This window comes from Bos mutus, chromosome 9 (genome assembly GCF_027580195.1).
Source record: "Bos mutus isolate GX-2022 chromosome 9, NWIPB_WYAK_1.1, whole genome shotgun sequence".
NCBI classification, from domain to species: domain Eukaryota; kingdom Metazoa; phylum Chordata; class Mammalia; order Artiodactyla; family Bovidae; genus Bos; species Bos mutus.
In genome coordinates, this window is record NC_091625.1 from 42,064,548 (window position 1) to 42,091,658 (window position 27,111).

Genomic DNA, 27,111 nt, shown 5'->3' on the forward strand with positions numbered 1-27,111 from the left:
GCAACACACCCTTTAATCCTTCATGCTGATACATCAGTGGCCAAAACTATGAGCATCATAATGAAAAATAAAAGCTGCAAATATAAAATGAGACTAGTTCTCAAAATCTAACCAGGGAATACTCTCATCACCTTCTATTTCTCTCAGTTCCAGTGTTCTTAAGAAAACACTGCTTTATTAACAATTTAAAAAATCATTAAGATTTATGATTTTTAAAATTTGTGATTAAATTTGATGTTCCAATTAAACTAAAAAAGAAAATGATCTTGTATATTTGTTTCTTGCAGATCGTATCCAACTTTCCTGAAATAACACAATTACACTTCTTAGTAAGGATTCCATAGCTAGATATTTTGAAGCCATAGCAAGAAGCTAAGAAAAATCACTTTCTCACTGCTGTTAAGAATGGATGCCTGGCTCTGATTTATCCAAGTAGCATTTAGTTTCATAAGCCTAACAACTGTTGCTTCTTTCCCAACCCTCTTCCCCCAAGAGCTCAGTGCCCTTTTGGTCCTACCTGGTCTTGCAAAGATAGCGTGGAGAAAGCTGGCACACTCTTAGCCCACTTGATGCTCATAAATAGAAGCCTGGCAGCTGATTCACACACTGATTCTGTGGCCACTTCATAGAGATACATTGGGGTCCCATTCACTTCATGGGGATACTGGGTAGGGAAGAAAGAGAAAAATCAGGGAGTAAGGAAACAACAGCTCTGCAAGAAGAGCCACTGTTAAAGTTTTCTAATTAGACCAAGGAAGGAGACAGGAACACCTATAGAGTCTGGGAAATAATAATTATTGGGAGAGGCTCATTCCACTCTTTGGCGGCCTTTTCCATAAAGAGGGGCATGTGGCTTTTCTATCCTCTTCAGCAAATTTTCCTCAGGCTGAGCCTAGTGCCAGGCCTGTCTCCCAGTTTAGAGAAGAGCTTCTTGCATTTGAGTAAATAAAAATAGATGTGGAAAAAAGTATAAATTAATAGGCATCCCAAACACAAATATGCATATGAGTATTTTTAGAAAAGATTAGTATATTATGGAAATATTTCAATTAGACATCTTAATCATTCACAGAGCATTCCCATTCATAACTGACAACATATTCATAACACTACTTTCCCAAGCTTATTATACACATCAAGGGTAAGAAAGCAATATTAAATATTGTGCATGCGCCCAGGTGTTTGGCTTCCCTGCAGTGTGGGGCTGCAGCTGGCCTTTGTCTGGGGGAGATCTGGAGGCCTCTTGGCCTGGAGTGGGGAATCTGTGTAGGTAAGAGCTGGAAGTCTGGAAGGTAGTCCCTAGGGGTACCTTTTGAGGTGGTTCTGGCTGTGGCCCTGCTAGGAGAGGCTCAGTCCTTGTATAAATTCATGTGACTCAGAAGTGGAGTGGGAAATGAAGCCAGGTTCTTCATACTGTCCTAACAGGGTGAGCTCCACATTTCTCTCTTGCATTAAGGACCTTGTCCAAGAGATTAGATCCCTGCAGTTGCAATTCAAGGTGCTCTTCTGCCAGCTGCAGGCAACTTCTTTCTTCTAAAAACAACTCAGCTCTTCTGTCCTTCAGGAACACTTTAGGCTGCTCTTTTAGTTCAGACAGGCTTTGACACTAGAGGTGTTTTCTAAAGGTGGAGGTTCCTGGGATCCACCTCAAATTTGCTCTAAGGGGGAATGGCCCTAGAAGTCCCCAGTTGTAGTCAGCTCAGAGAGTGACTTTACTACACACTGAAGCTTGAGCACCCCAGCTCAACAGGGGAGAGCGGGAGGTCGAGTGCTCCCCGCAGAGCTCGGCCAAGCATTGAGGACCCCTTCAGGTCTCTCTCCCTAAGTGTTGCTTGAGCTATCCCAGCTGAGAAAGAATGGGCGTGCCCCTCTCCGCCCTCCACTCAGAACGGCCTCGGGCCCAGCAAGGCCACTGACCTTGGGCGTGGGCTGAGCCAGGCTCACAAGTGTCTGGCGCTCCGGGGTGGCTGACACGGCGGCTAGCTCCAGGCCGTGGGGATCCAGCTGCGTGACCGCGGTGAAGAACGCCGGCGCGGGCAGTGCGGCGGAGGGGAAGTGCGCGGCTGCTCCGTTCTCTTCCTTGTGTCCACGGAAGTAGAGGGCCACCTGCTTGCGGATGGTGGACGTCCGAGGGCCCCGCTCGTGCTGCACGGCTGCAGAGACACAAAGACCGGCGCGCGCCCGAGATCAGAGACGTGGTCATCACACAGACGCTGCCGCGCTCTCCGGCCAACCGGGGCGTCTAGGCAGGCAAGGGCACCCGGGAGGTGAAGAGAAGCAGGGAGAAGGAACGTGAGGGTGGAGGGCGCTCTGAGACCGTCTAACCCGTACACTGTTTGCATAAGGAAGCTGAAGCCGAGAAAAGCATCCCGGCCCAAAGTGTCACACTAATGGCCAAGCCTCAGGCAAGACTACGTGTGTTCTATCTGTTCAGGGCTCCTCCGCGCCCAGGCAGGTTGCAGGGAGACCAGCGATCCTCTGGGCAGGAGTGGCTAGGTCTCGACCTCAATAGAGTGTAGAGGAAGCATTGCAGGAGACTAGCGTTAGATCCCTGGGTCGGGAACCCACTCCAGTATTCTTGCCTGGGAGATCCCATGGATAGAGGAGCCTGGCAGGACTACAGTCAATCCATGGCGTCGCAAAGAGTAAGATAGGATTGAGCCACTGGGCGCGCGTCTGTGCGCGCACACACACACACACATGCGCGCACACACAGCGTCTCTGCACAGACTTTCCTCAATCAGTCCGACGACCACTCCGCCCACCTCCATCCCCCTCCCTACTTGGAAATACCACTTGGTCTTGGAGGGCCCGGGAGAAAAGAACCCGACCCCGGGCCCGCCGGGGGATGGGATGAGGGAAAGCCCTCTCAGAATGTGCTGGAGGAAGGCAAGGGAGATGTGACAATTACCACCAACAGTTTAAACAAACAAATTAATTCGGGGCAATCTTCCGCTCCACGAGCTTGACAACTTGTCAATACACAAGTTCAACAGGTTGGACGCTCCCTCCTGCTTCCTGCGCCGCGGAGGAAGTAACTTCCCCAGTGGGAGCTGTATGTACCTCAGGGGGATGCCACCCCACCCAGGCCTCCTTCACGGCAAAGCCCACTCCGCACCCAGTCCTGAGGCCCCGTTCCTCCCTCCTGGCCATGAGTCCCGCCTCCTTCCGGCTCCCTTCCCGGCCTGGGGCGCCCTGGCCAGGCCACCGCCGGCCACGCCCTTGGATTGCACTCTAAGCCCAAGAAGCACCCTGACTACCTAGTTCTTGCTGAGACTTCTGGGAGCTGAAGTCTAGCCTGGGACACCCACTAGTGTTACCTTTTCACTACAGCCCCTTTCTTTAGAACTGAGAGAAGCCCAGATCACCACAACATCCGTCCTGATTTTGTGATCTTGGTGAGTCTACAAACAAGGGCTAGACATTCTGCCTGTTCATGTCTCTGCCCTTCCTCCTTCAACCAGTCTCCTAGTCCATAGGATATTCTCTTCCAGAGACATCCAGACAGCAAGACCCTGTGGGAGGCTAACAGGCTTAAAACTGGCCACAAAAGGGCTGCCAGGAGACGTGAGAAGAGAAATCTGGATGGGAGATCAGAAACGTCACAAGTGTGTCCCCAGCAGAGTGGGGGCCTCAGGAACGCTAGCTTCGTGGGGATGGTTGTGAGGTGCAAGGGCCCCATGAAGGCATTGGCCTTACCCTGGGGAGTTCAGTGGGGTGGGGCTGGGACTCAAGCCGGGAGATGACTAAAGATGACTAAGGCCAATTCCCAGAGTCTGGAAAGAAACGCTCAGGAGATGATTTACATGCATAGGAGTGCCATTATTTTCTGTATACATAATTTACTTACTACTCAACCAACATAAGATGAACTAAGAATAAGTAGATTACCATCTTTGTTCATGTTGACTTCCAAACACTTCTTCAGCCGACACGCCCTGCACTGGTTTCTGTGAGTCTTGTCCACCGGGCAGCCTCCCTGAAACAAAGCGCAGGTGGTCAGCGGCCCCAAGGGCCTTTAGAGTGGGGACTAGAAGCCGGCGCTGGGCGGAGGAAAACGCGTGGAAGCCGAGTACGGACCCGGCCAAAGACCGCGAAGCGGCAAGCCTGGGTCCGCAAATCGCGAGGGCCTTGGGCACCCGCAGGGCCAGGGGGAGAAAGGGCTAGGATTCTCAGAGCTACTTCAACAAAACCAGTCCCTGACCCTATGAAGGAAAGTCCTGCTCCAAGCAGGTGAAGAGTCAGAGCGACTAGACTGCCAGACCCCGCTGTGCGGGGAGGAGCTCACGAGGGGGAACTTCCGCCAGGCGCAGTGGTGGTGGAGCAGGGGCGAGACTTTTCAGGACCGAAGACAGCGACCTGCCCGGGTGGAGTGAGGCTTCAGAGCTGTGTACCGAGCCGGCTTGCCTGCCCGGATCCCTGCCACATCCCTCTCCCGCGAACTATTCTTTCCGCTTTCAGCTCTTGAGTCTACCTCTTTCTGTCACTCTCTGGGTGAGCCCATTTATCTGTCAGATAAATATTTCATTATTCTCCACTCTCCTGTTTCCTCTCTTGTCTACGTGTTCGAAGCCATCCTTATAACCAGCAGGTTGAGAGTTGTTTTATAGACTACCTTCATCCCAGATTCATAGAAACACAGCCAATCCTGGAAGGTGAGGCAGAAGCCAGAGTGGTTAGGAGTGTAAGGCTTACAGATGTGAGGGTGGGAAGGGAAGAGCCCAAGGCCTGGACAAATTCTAGAAATGTCCACAATGTAAATATGGCCTGGAAGATACTGTGATGGACTGTCTGAAAAAATGATAATATGGACTGAGAATATTAGCATGATATCTGAAAAAATAGAGGTAACTGCTGCCTTAGAAATATTTATCTGAGACACATGAGAAAATAAATGTTTTATCCAGTGAAATTTTCTGGGAAAATATTGGCCATTAAAAGAGGAAAGTACAGAGAAAATTTCTAATGAAATTTATTCAATGTTAGGTGTTATTACTTAGGGAACATATATATAGATACATAAAGAGTCATATCTACACAGTAAATACATAAGAAGTTTTGGTGCTCTCCTCTGTTTTTATTACATGCTACTGTTACATTTACAGTGGGAAGAAAGATAATAAAATAAATGTATTTTTATTTTGTTCCATAACCTTAAAATTCATATACTCTGAATTTGGAGTAAGCATATTTTTCTGAAATACCCCTTAGGAAAAAATTACACACTCAAACCACAGTTTTATGAGATCATACCCCTCTGATTTGAAATATGTTGATTTATTCAAAATAAAGGTAGAGCAGAAGTTCATAACAATTTCTAAACATTCTCATTACTGTTAATGATGAATTGGAATGCTCTTTACCTAATCTTAGAATAAAAGAGAAAACGGAAATAATTTTTTTTCCTAACTGAATTCTTCTGGGCATCTTTGCTGGCTAGTAGCTCAATGTAAAGAAGTTTAAATAGGTCAGTGTAATTAAATGCAATCATATGTCTATCCTCAAATGTTATCCTTCTAGTATTCTGATAAACATACTAATGCAAAATAGAAGCTTACGTTAGTTCTTACGAGTGCCTTCAAATCAGATCAACTGTATATAAATATCTGGAGCCTGAGAGAAAGATGCATACCTCAGTTTGGGCCATTTAATTTCTGTGCAAGAAGAGGACCACTATGCCTGATGAGTCTATTATCACTCCTTTACAAGCACTTGGACTGACATCAATATGTTTGAGTTGACAGCCAACCCCTTTGAAAATATCAAGCATAACATCTGAGATTTTGATTCCCCAATTCTGTGCGTTGCATAAAAGATAAAGTAGAGGCCTGCTCAAATCTGATGACCCACAGTAATCCCATATTCCTGTGGAGCTACTGGTATACAGTCCTGGGTATATATAACATGATGTTCAAATGGTGACATGAGAAACTGATACAGAATTATGGACTTAATTAAACAGGTAATAGGGCTGGAGAGTTCAAAATAACTTATACAAATGCAGTATCTGCTTGTTCTTGTTTCTGTTGATAATCCAAATCTATCAGAACTTGGCATGAGCAGACTTAGCTTTCAGAAAAAGATAAACAATTCACTAGCAGCAAGCAATATATGTGTAAGTATATCATAGACATTAATACATATACTAATTAGTGAAAATGTTTTTACCATTTTGGTAACCAAAGGATGACTTCTGACCACTGTACTCTCCAGGATCTTCTTGGGAGTGGAGATGGTCATTCTATACTTAGGATCTGTATGCCTGGCCAAGGAGAAGGCCAAGAAAGTGTGGGACCAAAAGGCTGATCTTCTGAGCTGGAAACTGACTCAGGGGGAGGGGTCTGCTCACTCTTTCTGGGAGTTTTAGCTCACACTTAGCCCATGCCCCTACTCCTATGTCTCTTTGAGACAGTTCCTGCTCAAGACCAAAACAGAATCAACCAGGCACCCCTTCTAAGCAGAGAAGGAGAAGATATGGGAACCATGGAAAGGCCGCCAGTTACTCCTTCCTTGGGCACCTTCTCTTCTTGCTCACTCTGTCCTTTTCTGACAAGGCTCAACTAACTTTACAAGGGTGCTGAAGGCCCACTGCCCACTGCCAAGCAGCCCTGCTTCTTTGAGACTGAAAGGGCACAGTTCTTCATTCAGCACATCCTGTCTGTCCCAACTGGCCAATACTCACTTTGCATCTCAACCTTGACTGAGATGCCCTGTGCGATTCACTTCTGCCCTGAGACCCAGGTCACAGCATTGAGCTTGAGTGCTGCTAAAAATGGCGGTGGGGTGGTAGGCAACATAAAACAGCCCTTTCACCTGCCTGCACTTGTGGTTTAGATTCTAAATTTCCTTAGATCCCCTGGGCTGGCTTTATAGTCAGAGTATGGGCCTTATCCAGTGTAGGAATGTGTCAGAGGATTTAGAAAAAAAGGGCGGGGTAGGGGATTGACAGAGGACAGAAAGAGGCCCTGGGATTTCAGCTTCCTCCTTCAAACTCAGCTCTCTTCCCTTACCTCTTCCCACCTTTCCCAAGCAGAAGCACCACTGAGAGTTGAGGCAGGAAGGAGGGGAGAGGGCAGGAGTGGTCAGGGCCTGGTCTCTCCCTAGCAGTTTGGAAACTCAGAGGAGGCCTTGGCACAAACAAAGGAAGGGGAGGTGGCAGAGGGGAGCCGGGCAGCTCAGCCCTGCTAAGGTACCTGGTTTCCAGATTTGCAGACATACGTCCTATTCCTTCGGATACTTCGTTTGAAAAACCCCGAGCAGCCGTCGCAGGCGTAGACCCCGTAGTGTTTCCCCGAGCTTCGGTCGCCACACACTTTACAAGGAATATCTAAAATACGGCCTGAAATCGCAGGAAAGACAAGGAAGGGGTGGGGGTGTGTGTGGAAGGGGTGAGAGAGAGAGGAGGGCGGAGAAGAAGGAGGAAAGGGGAGAGGGAGAGAGAGATGCTAAGCAATCTGACCTCCGAAGGGATTAGCACCGAAGCTGCGGTAAAAGCAAATAATGAAGTGATTTTATAGCCAAACTTTTTTTCCTTGAGCAAGTGTCAGTTTCCTACAATGAGCATTATTCATGCACCGCTACATGTATTTGGGTCTCCTCTAATCGCCGAGACCCATTTTGGAATAAAAGATTACAGCAGGCCGGGGCGGCAGCGCGGCCCGCTGCTGCCTTTCTGCTCCGCGGAAAGTTTGGCCGCCTCCCTCCCTTGCTCTTGCATTTAACAGAGAAAGTTGTTAGTGAGCGCGCGAGGAGACAAACTTGAAATGTAAAAGGGAAAAGAAGAAAAACAAACACGGCTGGAACCAGGGATGGCAGCTGGAAGGCAATCGAGGTTTCGCTGAGCTGCCGGGCGGTGGTTATTATTAGGATTATTATTGTAATGCTAATACTAGGATTATTAATGATAATAAGGGTAGTGGTAATTGCCCAACTTTCACTTTACCTATTTAAAATAATGCTTGATGGATCGCTATTGACAATTTCTTTCAGGAAAAAAAAAAATTTTTTTTTTCTCCTCAAAGTAACTAGTACCGAGCTAGGCAAGTAGGGGGAGAGTGTTGTAAGTATGTTGATTTCCTGGCAAGTTAGGGTGGGACAGCACCCCCTCCACTCCCCAGGGTCTTCCTACTTGAAGTCCTATCTCCTCACATTAGATCCTGCATGGGGTCCCTTACTCCTGCTTTTTCACCGCTGTCTGAGGCTGATTTTTAAAAGCCATCTGACTGGTTTCTCTTGACTGCCCTCCAGCCCCAATGGCCTTGACAGTCGCTTGACTCAAGGGAAATCTTCTTGGAATCCCCTCAAGTCTAGGATGACCGCGGAGCCCCGAGGACTGTTCTGGAGACGGTAAAATTCAAAAACTCAGAAGGAAAGAGACTATATTTCCATAGGGCTCAAGGGTCCAGCAAGACTGAAGCGGTTCATAGAGACTTAGAAATCCTTCCTCCCACAAACAAAAGGAGTAAATAAAAGGTTAACTTAATTAATACTCTGATAATGATGATGGTGATAGTCAACAATACTACTTAATAATTAACTTCTTTACATTTAATTTTTCCTTTGCTACCGCTTTGAAGGCCTCTAGTCTGGGCCCGGGCGGCCTCCGGCTTGGTCTGGGTGAAGCTGGCAGCTGGTACCGGGAGCACTCGGGTTGGGGACCACTGGGGTGATGGGAGGCGAGGGCGAGGACAACTGGGCCAGGGGAGTAAAGGAAGCGTGGGCGCAGTGCGGGGAAGACACGAGGCCTCAGGGTGGAAACTTGCTAGTGGATTCCAAGGCGTCCAGTGGGCGAGCACCTCGGAGCGCGGCCTTGGAGGAGCTGCAGGGGGTGGGGGCGGGGAGAACGCGGGCGGCAGGGTTGGGGAGGGGGGTTTGGTAACCACCAGGCTCGGCCCGGGCAATTACAACCCCGCCATAGCACCTGCCTATAGAGCCACCAGTGACCCGTCAAAAAGAGTAGCATGGGAATTCGGATGGCGACAAAGGCCGGCGGGGGAGGCGCGCGGCGCGGTGACCACCGCCTCGGCGCCCCCTCTCCCACAGGGTGGGAGGAGAGGTTGTCCTGGGGGGGAGGAAGGAGTTGGAGAGAGCCAGGGGAGGTCACCTCGGGTCTTGTCCCTCACCCCTTCGGGCCTGTCACTGCGCCCAAGGGAACTCAACAGCCGCCCAGCAGCCGCCCTCACTCTGGAAAGCAGTAAACTTGGTCTCCATGTTTTGCAGCCATACTCCTCTGCACAACACACTGCCTCTGGCTAAGCTGGGGTCCGTATTTGGGGGTCCAGTCATCTTGTCACCCTCTCTACCCTCCTCTTCCCGGCGGCACTTTTGATGATGCCAAGATAAGCGCGAGGGAGGAGCCGCGGTGAGGGTTCTCTTTCCCGCTTCCCATCCAGAAAGGAGGCCAGGGACAGGCATCTCTGGAGAACCCTGATGCGGTGGAGGAAGGACCAGAGGTGCGGGCCACACCTTCGGCCTCTGGGGGCGGGGCTCCTCGCTCCTCTGCCCCCGGGGCCAGCCGGCGCGCCAGGTCGGCCCTGTCCCTGCGCAGACCTCCAGGCCGCGGCTCCCGGGGCACAGCAGAAGCCGGCCCACCAGTCTGGGGCGGAGCACAGGAGGGAGGACGAGAAAATTCCGAGGCAGAGCGGGTGTGCGCCTCAGACTCCGCCACCCAGCCACGTTAAGGTGACTTGGGTCACGAGACAAGCTGGTTAACCCCGTTGCAAAGCTCCTCTCATTTAGCAAGTCGAGCGAGCTCCGACGTGAGGCAGGCGGGAGTTTCCTGAGGCTGGAAAACCGTTCTTAACTTCCCTCGCCAGGGGGTCCCCTCGGGGCTTTTTGTGTGTCATAATTGCCTAAAGATATATGGCAGCTTCGATTACTGTAATTACCATCAGAGGCTGTTGAAAGAAGTTAGTCTGGGCTGCAGGGGTGACTGGCCGGGGTCTTGTTACCACCCAGGCGGGGCTCCCGGGTGACATCGCTCTGCTCTCCAGCTGTGAGAATCCGAGCGAGGCTGGGGTTGCAGACCTCGCAGCCTGGCTCGGGTCTGACCTCGCCCGCTGCGAGCCGACCTCCTCGCTCCCGGGGCTCGAGGGCTGCAAGCCTTGGTCTGGCTGCCGCCACCGGTCTGGAGAAGGCCTGCATGCCGCGGCGCCGCGGGCGGGGGCTGCTGTCCTGCGGCCCTGAGAAACCTCTGCGGAGACGTCCGGACCAGTGTCGGCCTCGAGGTTTAGGAGGCCCAGCTTAGGCTCTTGGGAAGCTGGAAAACTCCAAAGTTTCCCCAGTGGCCCTCTGCCTTTTCCCCTAAAAGTCCGAAGGGTCCGCCTGCATCCTAGGCCATCTGCTGCCATGCGGGCGCGGTCCCCAGCGAACCCAGTTCGCGCCCGCCCCTTCTCTCACTTTCGAGGCCTCACTTTTCAAGGCCCCTCAACCCCGGCGACCCTGCACCCTAAGTGGGCAAGGCGCCTTACTTCCAGGGAAAGAGCCAAGGGCCTGTCACAGGGCCAAGCAAGCACACCGAGGGGCCTGTCACAGGGCAAGCAAGCACACCGAGGCCTGCCTAGGACTGTCGGCTTCGGTTTTTGCAATGGAGGCTCGGAATGCACCAGGAAAGCTTTCCTCCTGAGCCTCCTGGGAAGGACAGTCATACGCCAGAACATGGGCCACACAAAAAATATGCGAGTTCGCCTCCTTTCTCAGAAGAGTCGGACAGCCAGGGTCAGGTAGGCCCGAGGCAAACTGGAAACGTCAGTCCTCCACCAGGGTCGGCTCTGATTCCGGCGGCATCTAAGATTCCTTCTCTCCTCTCTCTGCCTTAGTTCCAAACATTTCTCATTTTTTTCTTTTAGTTCACGTTCATTTTAATCTTTAAAATGGCAGCGCCCAAAACCAAAACAAACGGACAAAGTGAAAACACAACTCACTTCTTGGGAGGGCGGGGAAGAATTGCATCCCACTCAAGTGGGACTTCATTATCAGTCCTCAGAAGTATCTCGGACTCTCCCAACTTTCAAAGACTCGGGACAATAAGGGAGAGTGAGGGGAGGGAGTGTTTGAGGAAATCACAAGCGCCATAAATGCTATAAGCGAAAACCAATGCTATAGGCGAGAGCACTTCGGGATGTGGGGACTTCGGCAGCGGCCACCTCCAGCCGTGGGGCCCTGAAAACCGCAGCGCCAGGCAACCGGATGGCGGGAACTGAAACGCCCCCACAGAGATCCAGCATTTCGGCCGCGCCGGCCCAGCGCCTGCTCTGCCCTGCGCATTCTCGGGTTCCGCAAACACGGTGGACGCAAAAACCCTTGTACATACACTCAGCCCTGCACTTGAGCGTCTAGGGGCGATTAGAGATCGGCGGCGACTTGGTATCCCAAGGGAGAGCCTCCAGCTAAGCAAGTTTAAGGAAGGAGAGAAGCGCGCGAAGGGAACAGGCCGCACTCTCCTGCCTCTGCCGAACTCCCGCTCGAAAAGTCCTTGGGATTAGGGATTTGGTCCTCGCCTTGCTAGAGCGGTTCGCCATACTTTAAATTCCCCAGTTATGACCTACGCGGATTTAGGATTAAGGAAAATGTGACTTTTAAATTGTTTCTGCTTCCCAATTTACAGGATTATTTGAAATAGCTAGAAACGGGGTGCAAAGCATTCCATTCAAAATCCGCTTTGCGCAGAGTTGCTTTTGCGCCCTGGAGCTCGGAGTTTGGAGTGAGCGTGTTATTGTGCTGCCGCCTGGGGCTGCGGCCTAGTTCCCGCCCCCGCCGACTCCCCCTACACCCCCACTTCCCACCTGGCGGCTAAGTGGAGGCAACTCGAGAGGGACTGGTGGGCTGCCTGGGTCGCAACCTTCCCACCATACCAGAGAGAAGTGGGGGGTGGGGGTGGGGGGGTCAAGCAATGCAGAGGTAACGAAATTGTTCATCCCTCCCCACGAAAGGCACTGACTCATAGTATACAGGGAGCTGGGCCAAAGCGCACACACCTCTGGAATCCCTCTCCCGGGCTCGGAGCCTCGGAGAGCCGGGCTGGACCTCCCTGGCCACCCCGCGCGCCCGCCCCAGCCTGCGCGCCGGAGCCCCGCTGCGGCCCGATAGGTACCCACTTGTTGATCCGGCCGGCTTGCTCATGCTGGCGGTGCCGGGGCGGAGCGGTTGGTGGGCGCTGCCCGAGTCCCGGCCGGCAACGCCCGCTTCGCCGCCGGGCGCCGCCGCTCTCCAGCCGCCCTCCAGCCTGGGAGGCTCCGGGGCCGGACAGGTGGGTGTCGGTTGCGCGCTGCGCTGCTCTCTGGGCGCTCAGAATTCGTTCCACAGTGGAAATTTAAGCATCCTTAAGTTTCTTCCCGTCTCTTGCAAAACCGCAGCCGCTGGGAATGTTGCTTGGTATGAACACGCGCATGTACGGACAAATGGATAGACGGACAGGCAGACCGAGGGAGAAGGGAGGACAGGCAAGAGAGGGCTATTGAAGAACAGAGATGGAGACACGAAAATGGTCTTTCTACGGAGCAAAAAAAGGGCAAACCCCTCTCTTTCACCGTTCCTGTCTCTCAGTCTTCAATTTCTCCCTCTATATTAGGCATATGCAGAGTGTGGGCAGATCGCTACAGACCGCTGCTCTTTTACAGAAAGAAGGGAAACGCACAACCGTAGTCTCAGGCAGATGGGCTCCGCGCTCCCCAAATCCGAGCGCGGAGTGGGAAAACTAGATTGCTGGGAAGTCTTCCGAGGGAAAAGGCGGCCAGCTCCCGTTATCAGGGGAGAGCCGAGCACGCAGCGTCAGAGGGTCCCCGAAGTTCATTACCCCGTGACTTTGTGCCTGTCGCTGCGGACTGGGTCCCCTGTAATATCTCCAGAAGCGCTCTGACAGGCAGCCGCGGGGAGGGGAATAGGGCGTCCCTGGCCCACTTAGCTTTTCCCCCAACTCCTGGCGGGGTCTGACGTCAGCCATGTGCGGGGAGGGGATGGAAAGAGGGAGGGGGTTAAATGCTAATGATATTAATGAACCTCCAAGCGGCTCCCAAAGAAAATGCAGGCGCTCTCGGAGCTGAGGAGTTAAGTGTGAATACGGAAGTGTGGCTCTATGCGGGTGCTTCGGTGAAGATGGTGCTGCTCTTGTAGTAAAAAATGAATTATTATTATATTCATGGTAAGGGGGAAGGGGAGGGGAGCCGGAGCTTTCTCAAAACGCTTTCCTCCTTCTCTCCAGAGGGCCAGACAGATTCGTGGAAGAACTGGGTGGCTGTGTGTTTGTGTGTGATTATGCACGCCGGATATGGCCATGTGAGTTGGTTCATTCTTGGTCCCGTGCCCCTTCTGTTGGGTAAAACTTGGATCTGGTCCGAGGTGAGTAATTATTCATTTTGCAACTATCTACGAAAAGTTATCTGCGAGGACGCTGTGTGCGGACTTGGGGCCTGGGATGGGGTTTGCTGGAGGCTCCGAGTTCCCGTGGCCTTCGCATTGTCTATTTGGGCACCAGCCGCCGGGAGGGTGCTGCCGGCTTGCAGAAGTAAAGCCCATCCCGAGCAGGGCGAAGCTATTTCGCCCCCATTATTTCTGCATTTGCACGGCGGGAGGGTAGAGCTGCTTCCCTCCCTCAGCTAGTCCCCAGCGGACTTCGCTGGCCGGCCCCTCCCCTCAGGGTTCGGGGATTCTGGAGAGCTCCCTCCCCCGCCTTAGTCCCCCACTCCTCCTGCCTGCCTTCCCGCGATTCTTGTGCTCTCTCGTGCCCTGGTTCCTGTTCTGCGCCGGGAGAGCGCACGCCTAGAGAGTGATCCCCGAGCTCTAAGAGATTAATTCTTATTTAAGCTCTCCCAGCAGCTTGAACTTGTCGAACAAGAGTTTGCCAGCCTCACCTCCTGGCGTGGGCTTGGCCGAAGGTCAAGGGTCACACCTTCTGTTCTCTGGCCCTCAGCGCACGCTCTGGGGGAGATGAACAGATACTAGCACTCCGCAATTCTATCCGCCCGCTCCGGATCCCACTTTCTCCAGGCTTTCGATCTGAGTATGTGTGTGCAAGTGTTTGCGTCCCGTCCTCTCCTCCCTTCCCCGCCCCGCCCCCGGCCTCTGGAGGGAGCAGCAGTTCCTCGGCCCCGGAGGCTCAGGGGCGCTGGCTGTGCGCCCCTGTTTGCTGCCACAGCACGTGACCGCAACTTTCCGCAGAGGCCTGGGCTGGGCCTGGAGCCCCCGCCCGTGTACGCCTCGCGGTGCTAGTGCTGCGCAGCAAGCAGGACCCGGGTCTGGGGATCCCCAGAAAGAGCAAGAATTATACCTCCTCTGTTTTTCGAAGTGGAAGATCAGGGAAATGAGATACAAAACCATAATCCTGAGGGTGGTTTAGGAGACAGGACAGTAAGTCAACATTTTTGACAATCAAGTTGGGCAGACTTGTGCTCAGCTGGCCCTGCCCGAGTAGTACAAACTCAAACTCCGCGCCTAGAAAAAGAAATGATTTCCCGGCGGCGTTTCAGAAACGCAGTTACTATCCCAGGCTCTATTTTGGACACTGGGATTATGACTTTCAGAAATACACTTGCCACCATCGCTACCACAAGCGCCATCACCACCAAAACACCTGCCATGTGGATGCAAAGAGGGGAACTTAGTTAAAGCTAAAGAACTTTAAAGAGTCCAAACTATTTCGGGCAAAGATGAAGGCCTGCGTGGAAGATTCGGCCCTGCCTGTCTTCAAGGTAGAAGTTTAGTAGTCTGTGACCGGGAGACCTGAACGTCGCTTTGCAGGTGTAGAGGCTTGGAGGTAGGAGGACTGTGGTAGAGGGTCTAAAGACTGATTTCCCTACTCCAGACACTCGCCCTACCGGCTCAGCTGTAGGCAACTAAACTTGTGGAAAATACTCACCAATTGTCTCAAAGTCAAAACGGGAATGTCCCGTCTGTCTCATGCCCCTGGTTTCGATTCACAGGGTGTAAAGAATTCCACTAAATAGAAACACACACACACCATCCAGCTCTGGCAAAAGACACAACGCTCGCACACACCCACAGCATGTTCGTCCTGTGTTCTGTGCGCCTGGCTGTAATTATCTGCGCGCTTTGCATAAATCACAATGCAGTTCTGAAATCATCATGATGACTTTCTGGCATGACTGGTTCGGTGGCAACGGCAGCTACAAGATCCAGGGTAGGCAGGAGGGGCTAGGGCCCCATTGCCCACTAGGTCCAGGAGGAGCCTGGCACCCAAGTGTTCTCTGGCTTCTGCTTACTGGAAGCTGCTGCAGGACACAGGGACCTCGGATCTAAGGTGCAGAAACTTGGAACTCTTGAGGTCGGACCTCAGAGAAGAAAGACTCTGCAAGGTAGGGACTGTTACTTTTCATCTTCGTGTCCATGGGCTCAGGTACGCTGCCTGATTCCTATTATGTGCTGGGGAAACATTGGGCACATGAATGAAGGTGGAAGTTGACTGCAGACTTCCCAAGAAGTAGCTGGAGACACAGCAAGGCTAATCACTGGGAGCCCGGAGAGGGTGGCCGATGGGGGTTGGGGTGGGAGGGGAGGTTGAGGGGGTGTTCAGGCTCTGTCCCAACAAGCTGTGTAAACTTGGGCAAGTGACTAGACCTCTCTGGGCTCCAGGTAATTATTTGTAAAATGATTAAGTCCTGTTCAACATTAACTTTCAAAGATTTTTTTCTGTGAGTCTACAATGAGAAGTGATTGATAAAGGGCAAATGCCATGTATCAGAAATACCTTTTAACACAGACAAGATATTAACTGTAAGGACGGGTTTATAAAGTTGGCTTGGAAAGGGGTGGTCATACCCCAGAGGTTCTGAAGCATTTCTGACCAGGTCCAAACATAGTCTCTAACTTCCTCTATCCTTTTGTGAGAATGGGGTTCTCAACAAAAGGGAAGCAAAAAACACAGGGAAGACATCTTTTATTACAGGGTTACATTTTTGTCCAGGAGATAAGAAATAAGACCGACCGTGAGAAGGATGATGGAATCTAGGGGTCTCTCTCACCATCCAGCAATCTACCCCATTCATCAAACACTGAGCACCCACTATGTGCCAGAGATTAATGACATGACCTCTTTTTCAAGGAGTCACAGGGAGAGAAGACTCATAAAAGGTGATAAGTGCTTTCGACTGGAGGAAAATACAGGACATTCTGGAAAAATATCCAAGGGACCCTAAATCAGTGTGGAGTTGGGTAGGCTGTCAATGCCCCTTGGAAAACTGGTTATGAGTCAGGGGAATCTGCTGCTGCTGCTGCTGCTGCTAAGTCGCTTCAGTCGTGTCTGACTCTGTGCGACCCCGTAGACGGCAGCCCACCAGGCTCTGCCATCCCTGGGATTCTCCAGGCGAGAACACTGGAGTGGGTTGCCATTTCCTTCTCCAATGCATGAAGGTGAAAAATGAAAGTGAAGTCGCTCAGTCGTGTCCGACTCTTAGCGACCCCATGGACTGAAGCCTACCAGGCTCCTCCGTCCATGGGATTTTCCAGGCAAGAGTGCTGGAGTGGGGTGCCACTGCCTTCTCCTCAGGGGAACCTACTGCCTCTGAAAAATGTCTTCTACCAAAGCTCACTCTCCTACTAATCCTCCTTCTCACCATTTAAACAGGGAAGCAGAAAAACAGACTCACAGACATAGGAAACAAACTTAGGGAGAGGGATAAATTAGGAATTTGGGATTAATAGATACATGCTACTATATATAAAATAGATAATCAACAAGGACCTACTGTATAGCACGGGGAATTGTATTCAATAATCTTATAGTAATCTGTAATGGAAACGAATCTGAAAAAATGTTACATATACAGCTGAATCACTTTGCTATACACCTGAAATATTGTAAATCAACTATAATTAGTTTTAAAAACGTTTTAGAACAACAAAAGAAGGGGAGAAGTAGAGTCCTGTGAACTAGATTGCATGAGAGGTGCAGGGGTGCGGGACACCCCTCTAGCATCAGATTATCTGGGCCTGACCCCTAGATCTCCATTCCCTTAGCTTCCCCCCAAAACGGTACCATTTTCTCCATTAACTGTCTCTTCCAATATGCTAAAACAGTAAAGAAGAAAGGAAAAGCTTTCCCATCAGCAAGCAGACCTAAAGTTGGTGTGGAACAGACTCCCCTCCCCAATCAGTGATCAGCCCCCCTCTCAGAGGTTATCCTACCTCTAGAGATCCAGTCCTTTAAAATTCCCCTCACCTCATGGACAAGCAGAGTTGAGAAATACCCAGACCCAGAAAACATCTGGCAAAAATCTACCAGTTAAGGTTGACTGAGGTTTGATGTTCAGTTTCTAAAAGACACTCTGACACAAGTTTTATTTGTTTACATGAAAGGGAGAGTTGATTTCATTTGTTTCCAGGTCATAATTCAACCTACAGTTGGTTATTGCTTCCTAAGTGGATGGGGAGTTGGAGAAAAGGTGGGTCATGGAGCAGAGTGTCCAGTACAAAGCAGGTACTCAGTGAGGGCTCAGTAAGTGAATCTTGTCAGGCTTGCTCCTGAGTCTGTTGTGGATCTCTCTACAAGTTGTTTGGCTCCTATTAGGTAACTCTACTCATAAACACTGAGAATAATCCAGAAAAGACATCCAGGTGCTCTAGACTCAACTGGTGCTGAGTTGTAGAGTTTTTCCTTGACATTTTCTAGAACTCTGTTAGTTAACTGTCTGTTACTTCTCACTAACAGCACCCCTGCACCCATGCCTCTCTCACACAATCTAGTATTGGTGCTAACAGCAGCAACAGTGAGACAATGCCCTGTGTGATGCACTCATTTTTTTTCTTAACAAATAACAAATTGTGTCTCTACATTTATTCACACATTCTCTTAGGGTCACATCAGCAGAAGAAATTCAAGTTTAGGGGCAGGCTGAGGATTAGAAGCTTCTAGAGTCTCACTGCACTTTTATATTCATTTTGCCCCAAGAAAAAGCAAATGGAAACTTCTCCCATATTTTACTTTTATTTCCTACATATAATATTTTAGTTGTTTGTACCTGCCTTGTTGCAGGAAAAATTTATTATGGCTCTCATGTCAAATTGCTTTAAGACCTAGTATCCCTCCCTATAAGATGACACACCTGAAATGTATTTAAAACAGAAACAACCAGAGATGTGACTAGGAACAAAAGAAAAAGAAAATGGTGTTCCCCAGATAGATCAACAGAGAAAAAGCTGCCTCTTTTTTATGTCTGTTTCTTTGCTCCTAGTCGCCAGAGCAAAAAGTTCAGAGGACACGTAAGAGATACCCAGCTTTCCAACTAGACAGGGAGCTCCATGAAGCCAACTGTCTGAGTCATTTTCAGTTGCCAGCCCTACCACTCTGGCACATACCACTGCTTGATAAATGTGGACTGTAATAGTGATCCTGACTGATGGTACTCACAAAGAAAGCTGAGACTGGGTGAGGGACTTGCTTTTGCTTTGCCCCAGCAATGGGGAGGATAGAGAGTAGGGACAGGTCCTCTAGACTCCAAACCTTGGAAAGAGGTAATTTTTTATCTTCTAAAACAAAATCATGACTAGAGAAACAAGAAGGAAGACTACATCCAGGGAAGGACTGGCCACCAAGCCTCCTTCAACCTCTTAATTTCCTGTGAATTGCACAGTTCAACTTGGCTTCCATTTAGCCCAGAATTACAGAGCATACAAGTTAAAGGCAACCTTGGAGATCAGTACTCATCCAATTTCATCATTTTACAGATGAGAAAACTGAGACCCTTAGAGACAAAGCTTGTCCTAAGTCACTCTTCTAGAGACAAAGGCCAATCACAGAACCCAGATTTCTTCTTGCTGAGTCTAATGCTCTTTGAAATATTAATTCCATTGCACTGAGCCACCTCTCATTTCCTAGGAGGGCTTCTAGAAGCTCCAATTAAGGCAATTTTACTCACAAGAGAAGTAATCAGAATTAAGAAAAGTGTTTTGTGCATCTTGAAGCAATAGTTCAGTATTTCTGGAACTTCAGACTCTTCCACTTAACAGATTTTTCTTCAAACTCTCCCTCTGTAAGTACTTAAAATTTACTTGTCCAAATGGATAGAAGACATATGAGGTCTCTTTTTATTCTGCAGAGGGGATGATGTAGGCTACAAGAGGAACTACGTAGAGACACTAATTGTAGATGCAGAGAAAAAGGTCAATGATTAGACTGAACAATTAATCACTGAATTTGATCAGTGTGGACTGTCAATCTGGGCCTTTCAAATTTTAAAAACACCTCTCTACTCCCTCCACAGCAGGTTGAGAACCTGCTTTATCCAGATTACACTAGTAGAAACAATTGTTATGTAAAATGGGATAGCCTGGGTTAAATGTCCCTAATGTATTTGAGAATAAACTAGAGATTCGATTCTTTATTCAGTCAATAAGTGTATCAGGACCACATATCCATCTCTGCCAATGCAGTGAAAAGCTTACATTCTAGTAGGCTTTGTTTCTAAATGATCTAGTTCACACAGTACTCTGTTGTCCCCCTATTCTAGTAAGTAATTTCAGAATTCACATCACTTACAAAGATGCCGAGTGGCTATTTAGGGAAGTCTGAATCAAAAAAAAAAAAAAAATCCTCCAAAACAAAACAAACCTCCCCCTCTCGTCTCCCTCCCCCCAACCCCACGTGTTTTGTGCAAGACGGAGTCAACCAGTGGGATTCACAGGAGGTCCCCAAGTCAAATGCTGCAGCTGCGTTTTTAAAAGGGGTTGGATAAACTACAGCCGTTAATAACATCTGTATCTATGCAAGCTAAGATGATGATAGGGGTAATCAGATCTCATGCTTCAGGGCATAAGATGATTGCCTGCTGAGAGGAGGAGGATTTGGCCTTTCAGGTATAGCACTGCACAACCCAGGAGGTAGGCTGCAGACATTTCTCCCAGGCTCTAAAATTTCAGGTGTAATTGACATGATTTTGGAATAGATGAAACATTTGAAATCTACTGTTTTTTTTCAGATGAGGATATTGAATAATGAGATATTTGAAATGCCCACATGTACCATATTAAACATATATTTCTCTCTCTAAAGATAAGATATAACTATTTAGATGCCTTTTTTGAAGGCTATTTTGACCACCTTTTAGTACAAGGAGATGCTTAATAAAGGCTAAACGACAATGAGAACAGTGCAGGTAATTCAACTTTAATCCATACATTTATGATTAGCTAAAATAATGTATAATTACTCAAGTATTCATAATAGCACATATTTGGATCCCTAAATATGTTTTCTAGTTGGATTAGCAACTATGTTTGGAGTTGCATGTTGGGGGTATACAAGGAATGTATTAATTTTAATGTCCTGATCACTAAAGTAATTTTTAAAACTTAGTATTTGTCTGGAAGTGAGAAAGGAATTACACAAAATAATCTTACCTTTTTTTTTTTTTTGCCAACTGGATTACCTTTTCTTTTGATTTCTATAATATTTTCAAACCCTAGGAGGGTGTACACTTCAGGATAGTTGTACAATTTAATCACTTTTGAAAACACTGTGCAAATGTTGAGTAGGGTTAAAGAGCTTTATTTATTTAGACATGTAAACCCATGTTCCAGAACATACAGCATCAGACACTGGTCCACATTTCAAGAGATGTAAAATCTTTTGAAGGAGTTGATTCCTGTTAGAGTCCTTTTAGCATGAAAGACATTCTTGCTACTGGCTTTGTCACTATTACTAAACCATTCCCTGTTTGAAGGATATGGTTGTTAAATGCAATTTTTAAAATGATGCACATAAACAGTTTTAAGGAGGGGGGTGTTTGTGGAAATCCTGCAGCTGTTTGGCTGCAGACAGGCAGGGGAAATTAGTCAGAAGCCCAAAGCATCATAGTTAATAATCATTATTCTGTTGTCTGGGATGTTTGTTTAAATACTATTGACACTGTGTATGTATTGTCATCTTCTCTAAATTGTAGCTCTTAACCACTGAAATCTTGTTAAAGACCACCTAGGGTTTCCTCTGTATGATGCTGAAGTGTGTATTCACCTGATGGATAAACAAAAAACAGATTTTAAAATTTTCTCTCTCATGTGCAACTAGCAGGAAATTTTCTAAAGAAAGAGACTGCCTGAGTACAGTAAAAATAGAAGCTGTAGAGTCCCAACCTTTGTATTTCTCCTCTAGTGATAGAAAATGAACAAACCATCAACTGATTAATACAATTCAGTTCTGCTTAAAATTCACAGAACTGTTTGGTATTTTAAAAGATTCATACTTGCCATTAAGTGTGAAGAAATCAGTAACTATTCTTTTCATCAACAGCATGTTGGGTTCCCCCCACCTTTAGATTTTGCTTATTAAGTGAGGTCATTTGGGGGAAGAGCGGCTCTGGTGGGTGGGAAAAAAAATCTAACAGCCTGACTCCCAAGTTGAGAGCTCCAGATCACGGCCCATTCAGTACAAAGCGTTTTATATCTTGACTTATGAGGGGACAATAGTCGGTCTTACAAAGGCACCACCTGTGATTTAGCACGGTTGACATCTTTGTTAAGGAGGAGCAGGAGGGCAGAAGAGAAACAACACGTGCGCAATCCGGAACTTGTTACCAAGACCCACCTTCAAGGCTGTTTCAAGTCGTCCCTTAAGTCGAAAGGTTTTATTTTCTTACAGTTTTTGATTTTTTTTTAAAGGTGGTGAGAAGGGAGAGAGGAAATGAATGCTGTACGCGATAATTGACCCAAAGCGCTGGACTTACGGCTTGCAAGCGCCAAGCTGTTCCATTTTACAGATGGGTAAATGGAGATCAGTCCTCGAAGTGTCTTGCTCAGCCGGTGCCGGGGATCAGGGACCCCCGAGGGGCTTCGGGCCGCCGGGCTAGGGGCGCCGAGGGCGGCGTGACCGCGGGTGGGACGTCGAGTCTTCGGCCCAACCTTCAGGCCGGTGGCTTTTTGCTTCCTTCCCGAAGGTCGCTTCTGACAAATCTATCTATTTGGGGCAAATTGTCAGTGAGAAACTTCCGCTCGAACTGCCGTGGACAAAACCGGCTGTTTGAAAAGGGTAAATCCCGCGGCCCGGCGAGGCCGAACAATGGGCCGCTGGTGCTGCTGCGGCGGGGGCGGCCGGGCGGGCCGCACAAAGGGCGGATTAATTGGGGCCGCGGCTGAGCGATTCGCGCTAGCTCCACTCAGCCCGCACCGCGGGGCGCCCCATTGACTGGGCCCCGAGCCCCACTTTTCACAAACTCCAAACAAAAGTCAATTTCTTTTTTATAAGGCGGGGGAGGGGGCCGCGGCCAAGATTCTCCTCTTGCTCCTTTGCCTCAGTCTTGCTGCAAGGGTGGGGGGAATGGGTGGGGGGAGACTGGAAGGAGAGGGGCTTGGGGGAGTCGCGGAGTGGGAAGGGACGTGGGTGTGGCTGCCGCGTCCCTGTCCCCGCCTCCGCTGCCACCTCCTGGCCGAACCCACCTTCCAGGCAGGACGCTAGATTCCTGCTCAAGGCCTACCAGCTTCAGAAAATGCGGATGAGGTGACGGCAAGGACCCTGTGAGGGTTGAATGCACCAGGTTGGGGGAAATATTGGCAAGTGGTTTAGGAGGAAGGAAAAGAAACGTCCCCTTGGTACCTCGCGTGACCATTCATCCGATTGAACAACTACTGTGGTCCTGATAGAAGGGAGACAAAAATCAGTTTGCCCTCTGTTTACACACAAGTTGGGAAGGCAGATTCCTAAATCAATGAGCAGATGAGGGAGACAGGATACCAGGATGGGGTCCCCAAAGGAAGACTTCATCATCCCTATGTAGTTATGAGGTGGACTTGCCCATGTAATATATGGGAAAAGATATCTAATTACTTTATAGGTACACAGTAGTGCGAGAAGTGGCAGTAATTTAAGAAAACCAAATTGTAGGATTAATATTGTCACTCGTCTGAAAAGCACTTATGGAGGAACTAGGAGTTCATCTCTTCTTGTTTCCTTTCAAAATAGGAGTGCAGAAGCCTCTCTGACAGTCCTAAGCTTGGTTGGCAGTGGTTGCCTACAAGTGATTGGTGCATTCTTCTTCGAGGACCAGGTACCCAAGTGAATCAACAGGAAGGAAGGACTAAGTGCTGGTGTAAGGGAAGCCATTTATTGGGTGAAGGGCTGGCATGTGCTAACAGATGATATCCCAATGTTTTTATTTTATGGGGGAGCGCTTCTTGTCTTGAACCTGCAGGCATTTTTGTGCTCTGAGTCTGGCTAACTGAAATCTTAAATGGCTAAGCTTTAGTACAGAAACCCTCCAAAGACATCAGGCTAGGGTACTGGCACAGTGAGAGGGGAGCTCTGAGAATCAGAGGCTGTGAAAATTAAGGGCAAATATTTATCTAAAGATGTCACAACTCTGAATTTCAGTAGTACCTTATGTGCTAATCTCTGGTGGAAATCTAGAATAGCTGTTACTCCACTGTATATTTTGAATTCCCATTTGGAAATCAACATTTTTCCCCACCAGTTCTCAGTATGATTTTAGTTTATTGATGCCTTTGCAAATTCCAATCAAATAAATGACAGGATCTTTTGCTTTTTCCATGTCAGCAAAAGTTGAGTGAGTGTGTAAAGACTGTGATAACACATTATTAGGATGAAAAATGAAAATACAAGTGGGAGTCAGTGATAAAACTTCCACATTGAAAGGAATCATTTAACAGCAATGTGTAGGTTTAGACAGAACTGATGACAGGCTCTACTGTCTATTAATAGAGAGCTTATGACCACAGCTTCTAAGAATACCCAGCACAACTGCTTATCATTTTTATTTTACCAATGAAGGTCTTCTGAGAGGGGGACACTAAATGATTTTAATAAGGTCCACTCCTGAAAGGGGTGACATACTGACATCAAGTCTTTCCATCACTTACTCTGATTAGCTTTCAAGGCCTACATTACTCTCTTGAATTATTTTGGAGTCACTGTATGTGAACATCATTAGAGGAAAGAATCTCCTGGAAATTTGATTATAATTAAACTCTTTTTTTCTCCTCTTGCATTTACTGGCTGAGCAAACACTGCTGGAAAGGATGATGATCTTGGTACCCCCAGGCTTAGGTTGCCAGAAAAGGACAGAAACCTGACTTCTGATAATGGTAGAGCAGGTACAAGGTCAGCTTCAGATTTAGAATATGATAGTCATAAGTCAAAGTGAAGGAGCACTTCACCCAAGGATGGACTAGATTTAAATCAATAAGAGAATGAAGCTAAGATCCTAACATATATCTAATATTTGACTGTGACTGTATCATACATATAAAATACTGTATGAATATATCTATACTCAGATGGTAAAGAATCCACCTGCAGTGCAGGAGACCCAGGTTCTACCCCTGCATTGGGAAGATCCCCTGAAGAAGGGAATGCCAATCCATTCCAGTATTCTTGCCTGGAGAATTCCACAGACAGAGGACTCTGCTGGGCTACAGTCCATGGAGTCACAAAGAGTTGGACATGACTGAGCGACTTCCACCAAAGAATGAAATAAAATGACTGCTCTATCCTAGCAGCACATTAGAAAAAACAATCTCAGTAGTATCTGAAAGGAGACTCCTTTGTGTTTCTTGGATTGCATCTCTTCTCCCTACCAGCACACCAGAAATAATCACCACCTTGAATTGTGTTTTACTCAGTTGCTTGCTTTCTTCATAATTTTACTACTTATATATGTATCTCTAAATAATGTATGTATATTATATAATAACATATAACATAGTCTTCAGTGATTTTTCTCCCAATACTGTGTTTAGTTTTGGTATTAAATGAATTGTACACTCACACAGTATGGTTTCTTCATTCTCATTGTTATGTAATAATCCACTGTGTGAGCATGCCACAGGTACTTGCTCCTCACTACTAGGAATGGACATTTGGCTTCTTCCCTTCCCCTTTCTCTGTCTCTTATCGTAGAAGTGCTTTCTTATTCAGCCTTATTACCTACTCAAACTGTTTCCCTTAAATGATTCTATTAATTTATATTCCCAGAAGGAGGTGATAAGAGTCACTGTTGCTCCCTGTCCTTTTTACAATCAGTTATGTGTTTATGGCTGTACTGTGTCCTCACAGCTGCTCTCAGGCTTCCTCTAGCTGTGGGGAGCAGGGGCTACTCTTTGTTGCAGTGTGTGGGCTTCTTGCTGCAGTGGCTTCTCTTGTTGTGGAGCATGGGCTCTAGGCATGCGGGCATCAGTAGCTGTGATGCACTGGCTTAGTTGCCCTGTGGCATGTGGAATCTTCCTGGACCAGGAATCCAACCCATGTCCCCTGCACGGGCAGGTGAATTCAAAACCACTGGACCACCAGGGAAGATCCTGCTTCCCATCCTCGTCAAGTTATTATTGGCTTATTTAAAATTTTTGTTATTCATATCAGATAATTATCTCTAGTTTTAATTTGTATTTTTCTGACTATTAATAAGGCTGAACATTTTTCAGGTGTCTGTGGGCCATCTATTTTTTAAAAATTGAAGTACAGTTGATTTACAATATTGTTAATTTCAAGTGTACAACAAAGTGATTTAACATATATGTATATATTTCTGATTCTTTTCTATTGCAAGTTATTACAAGATATTTAATATAGTTCCCTGTGCCATACAGTAGGTCCTTGTGCTATTAGCCACTTTTATTTTCTTTTGTGAAATACCTGTTTATGATGTTTCTGATTTTCCCATTGAGTTGTTTTTCATTTGAGTCACAGGAGCCTTAAAGTGTATATATATATTTTAAGTTAATTAATTAATTTTAATTGGAGGCTAATTACTTTACATTATTGTAGTGGTTTTTGCCGTACATTGACATGAATCAGCCATGGGAGTACATGTGTTCCCCATCCTGAACCCCCCTCCCACCTCCTTCCCCATCCCATCCCTCAGGGTTATCCCAGTGCACCACCCCTGAGCATCCTGTCTCATGCACCGAACCTGGGCTGGCGATCTGTTTCACATATGATAATATACATGTTTCAGTGCTATTCTCTCAAATCATCCCACCCTCGCCTTCTCCCACAGAGTCCAAAAGACTGTTCTTTATATCTGTGTCTCTTTTGATGTCTTGCATATAGGGTCATCATTACCATCTTTCTAATTTCCATATATATGCATTAGTATACTATACTGGTGTTTTTCTTTCTGACTTACTTCACTCTGTATAATAGGCTCCAGTTTCATCCACCTCATTAGAACTAATTCAAATGCATTCTTTTTAATGGCTGAGTAATATTCTATTGTGTACATGTACCACAGCTTTCTTATCCATTCGTCTGCTGATGGACATCTAGTTGCTTCCATGTCCTGGCTATTATAAACAGTGCTGCGATGAACATTGGGGTACACATGTCTCTTTCAATTCTGGTTTCCTTGGTGTGTATGCCCAGCAGTGGGATTGCTGGTTCATATGGCAGTTCTATTTCCAGTTTTTAAAGGAATCTTCATGCTGTTCTCCATAGTGGCTGTACTAGTTTGCATTCCCACCAACAGTGTAAGAGGGTTCTCTTTTCTCCGCACCCTCTCCAGTATTTATTGTTTGTAGACTTTTTGATAGTAGCCATTCTGACCAGCATGAGATGGTACCTCATTGTGGTTTTGATTTGCATTTCTCTGATAATGAGTATTGTTGAGCATATTCTCAGGTGTTTGTTAGCCATCTGTATGTCTTCTTTGGAGAAATGTCTGTTTAGTTCTTTGGCCCATTTTTTGATTGGGTCATTTATTTTTCTGGAATTGAGCTGCAGGAGCTGCTTGTATATTTTTGAGATTAATTTTTTGTCAGTTGCTTTGTTTGCTATTATTTTCTCCCATTCTGAAGGCTGCCTTTTCACCTTGCTTATAGTTTCCTTCGTTGTGCAAAAGCTTTTAAGTTTAATTAGGTCCCATTTGTTTATTTTTGCTTTTATTTCCATTACTCTGGGAGGTGGATCATAGAGGATCCTGCTGTGATTTATGTCAGAGAGTGTTTTGCCTATGTTTTCCTCTAGGAGTTTTACAGTTTCTGGTCTTATGTTTAGATCTTTAATTCATTTTATCTTTGTGTATGGTGTTAGAAAGTGTTCTAGTTTCATTCTTTTACAAGTGGTTGAGCAGTTTTCCTAGCACCATTTGTTAAAGATACTGTCTTTTCCCCATTGTATATTCTTGCCTCCTTTGTCAAAGATAAGGTATCCATAGCTGCATG

General features: G+C 47.6%; 1 protein-coding gene across 1 annotated transcript in view; it reads right to left on the minus strand.

The window, feature by feature from the left end:
- NR2E1 (nuclear receptor subfamily 2 group E member 1) overlaps positions 1 to 27,111 on the minus strand; it is a 116,218-nt gene that overhangs the window by 8,520 nt on the left and 80,587 nt on the right. The window contains exons 2-5 of the mRNA XM_070376508.1: positions 7,194 to 7,339; positions 3,892 to 3,979; positions 1,918 to 2,153; positions 518 to 664 (exon numbers count right to left, since the gene is read on the minus strand). Of these exons, the coding sequence (XP_070232609.1) occupies positions 518 to 664; positions 1,918 to 2,153; positions 3,892 to 3,904 (396 nt within the window). The 5' untranslated portion in view covers positions 3,905 to 3,979; positions 7,194 to 7,339. The remainder of the gene's footprint in view (positions 1 to 517; positions 665 to 1,917; positions 2,154 to 3,891; positions 3,980 to 7,193; positions 7,340 to 27,111) is intronic.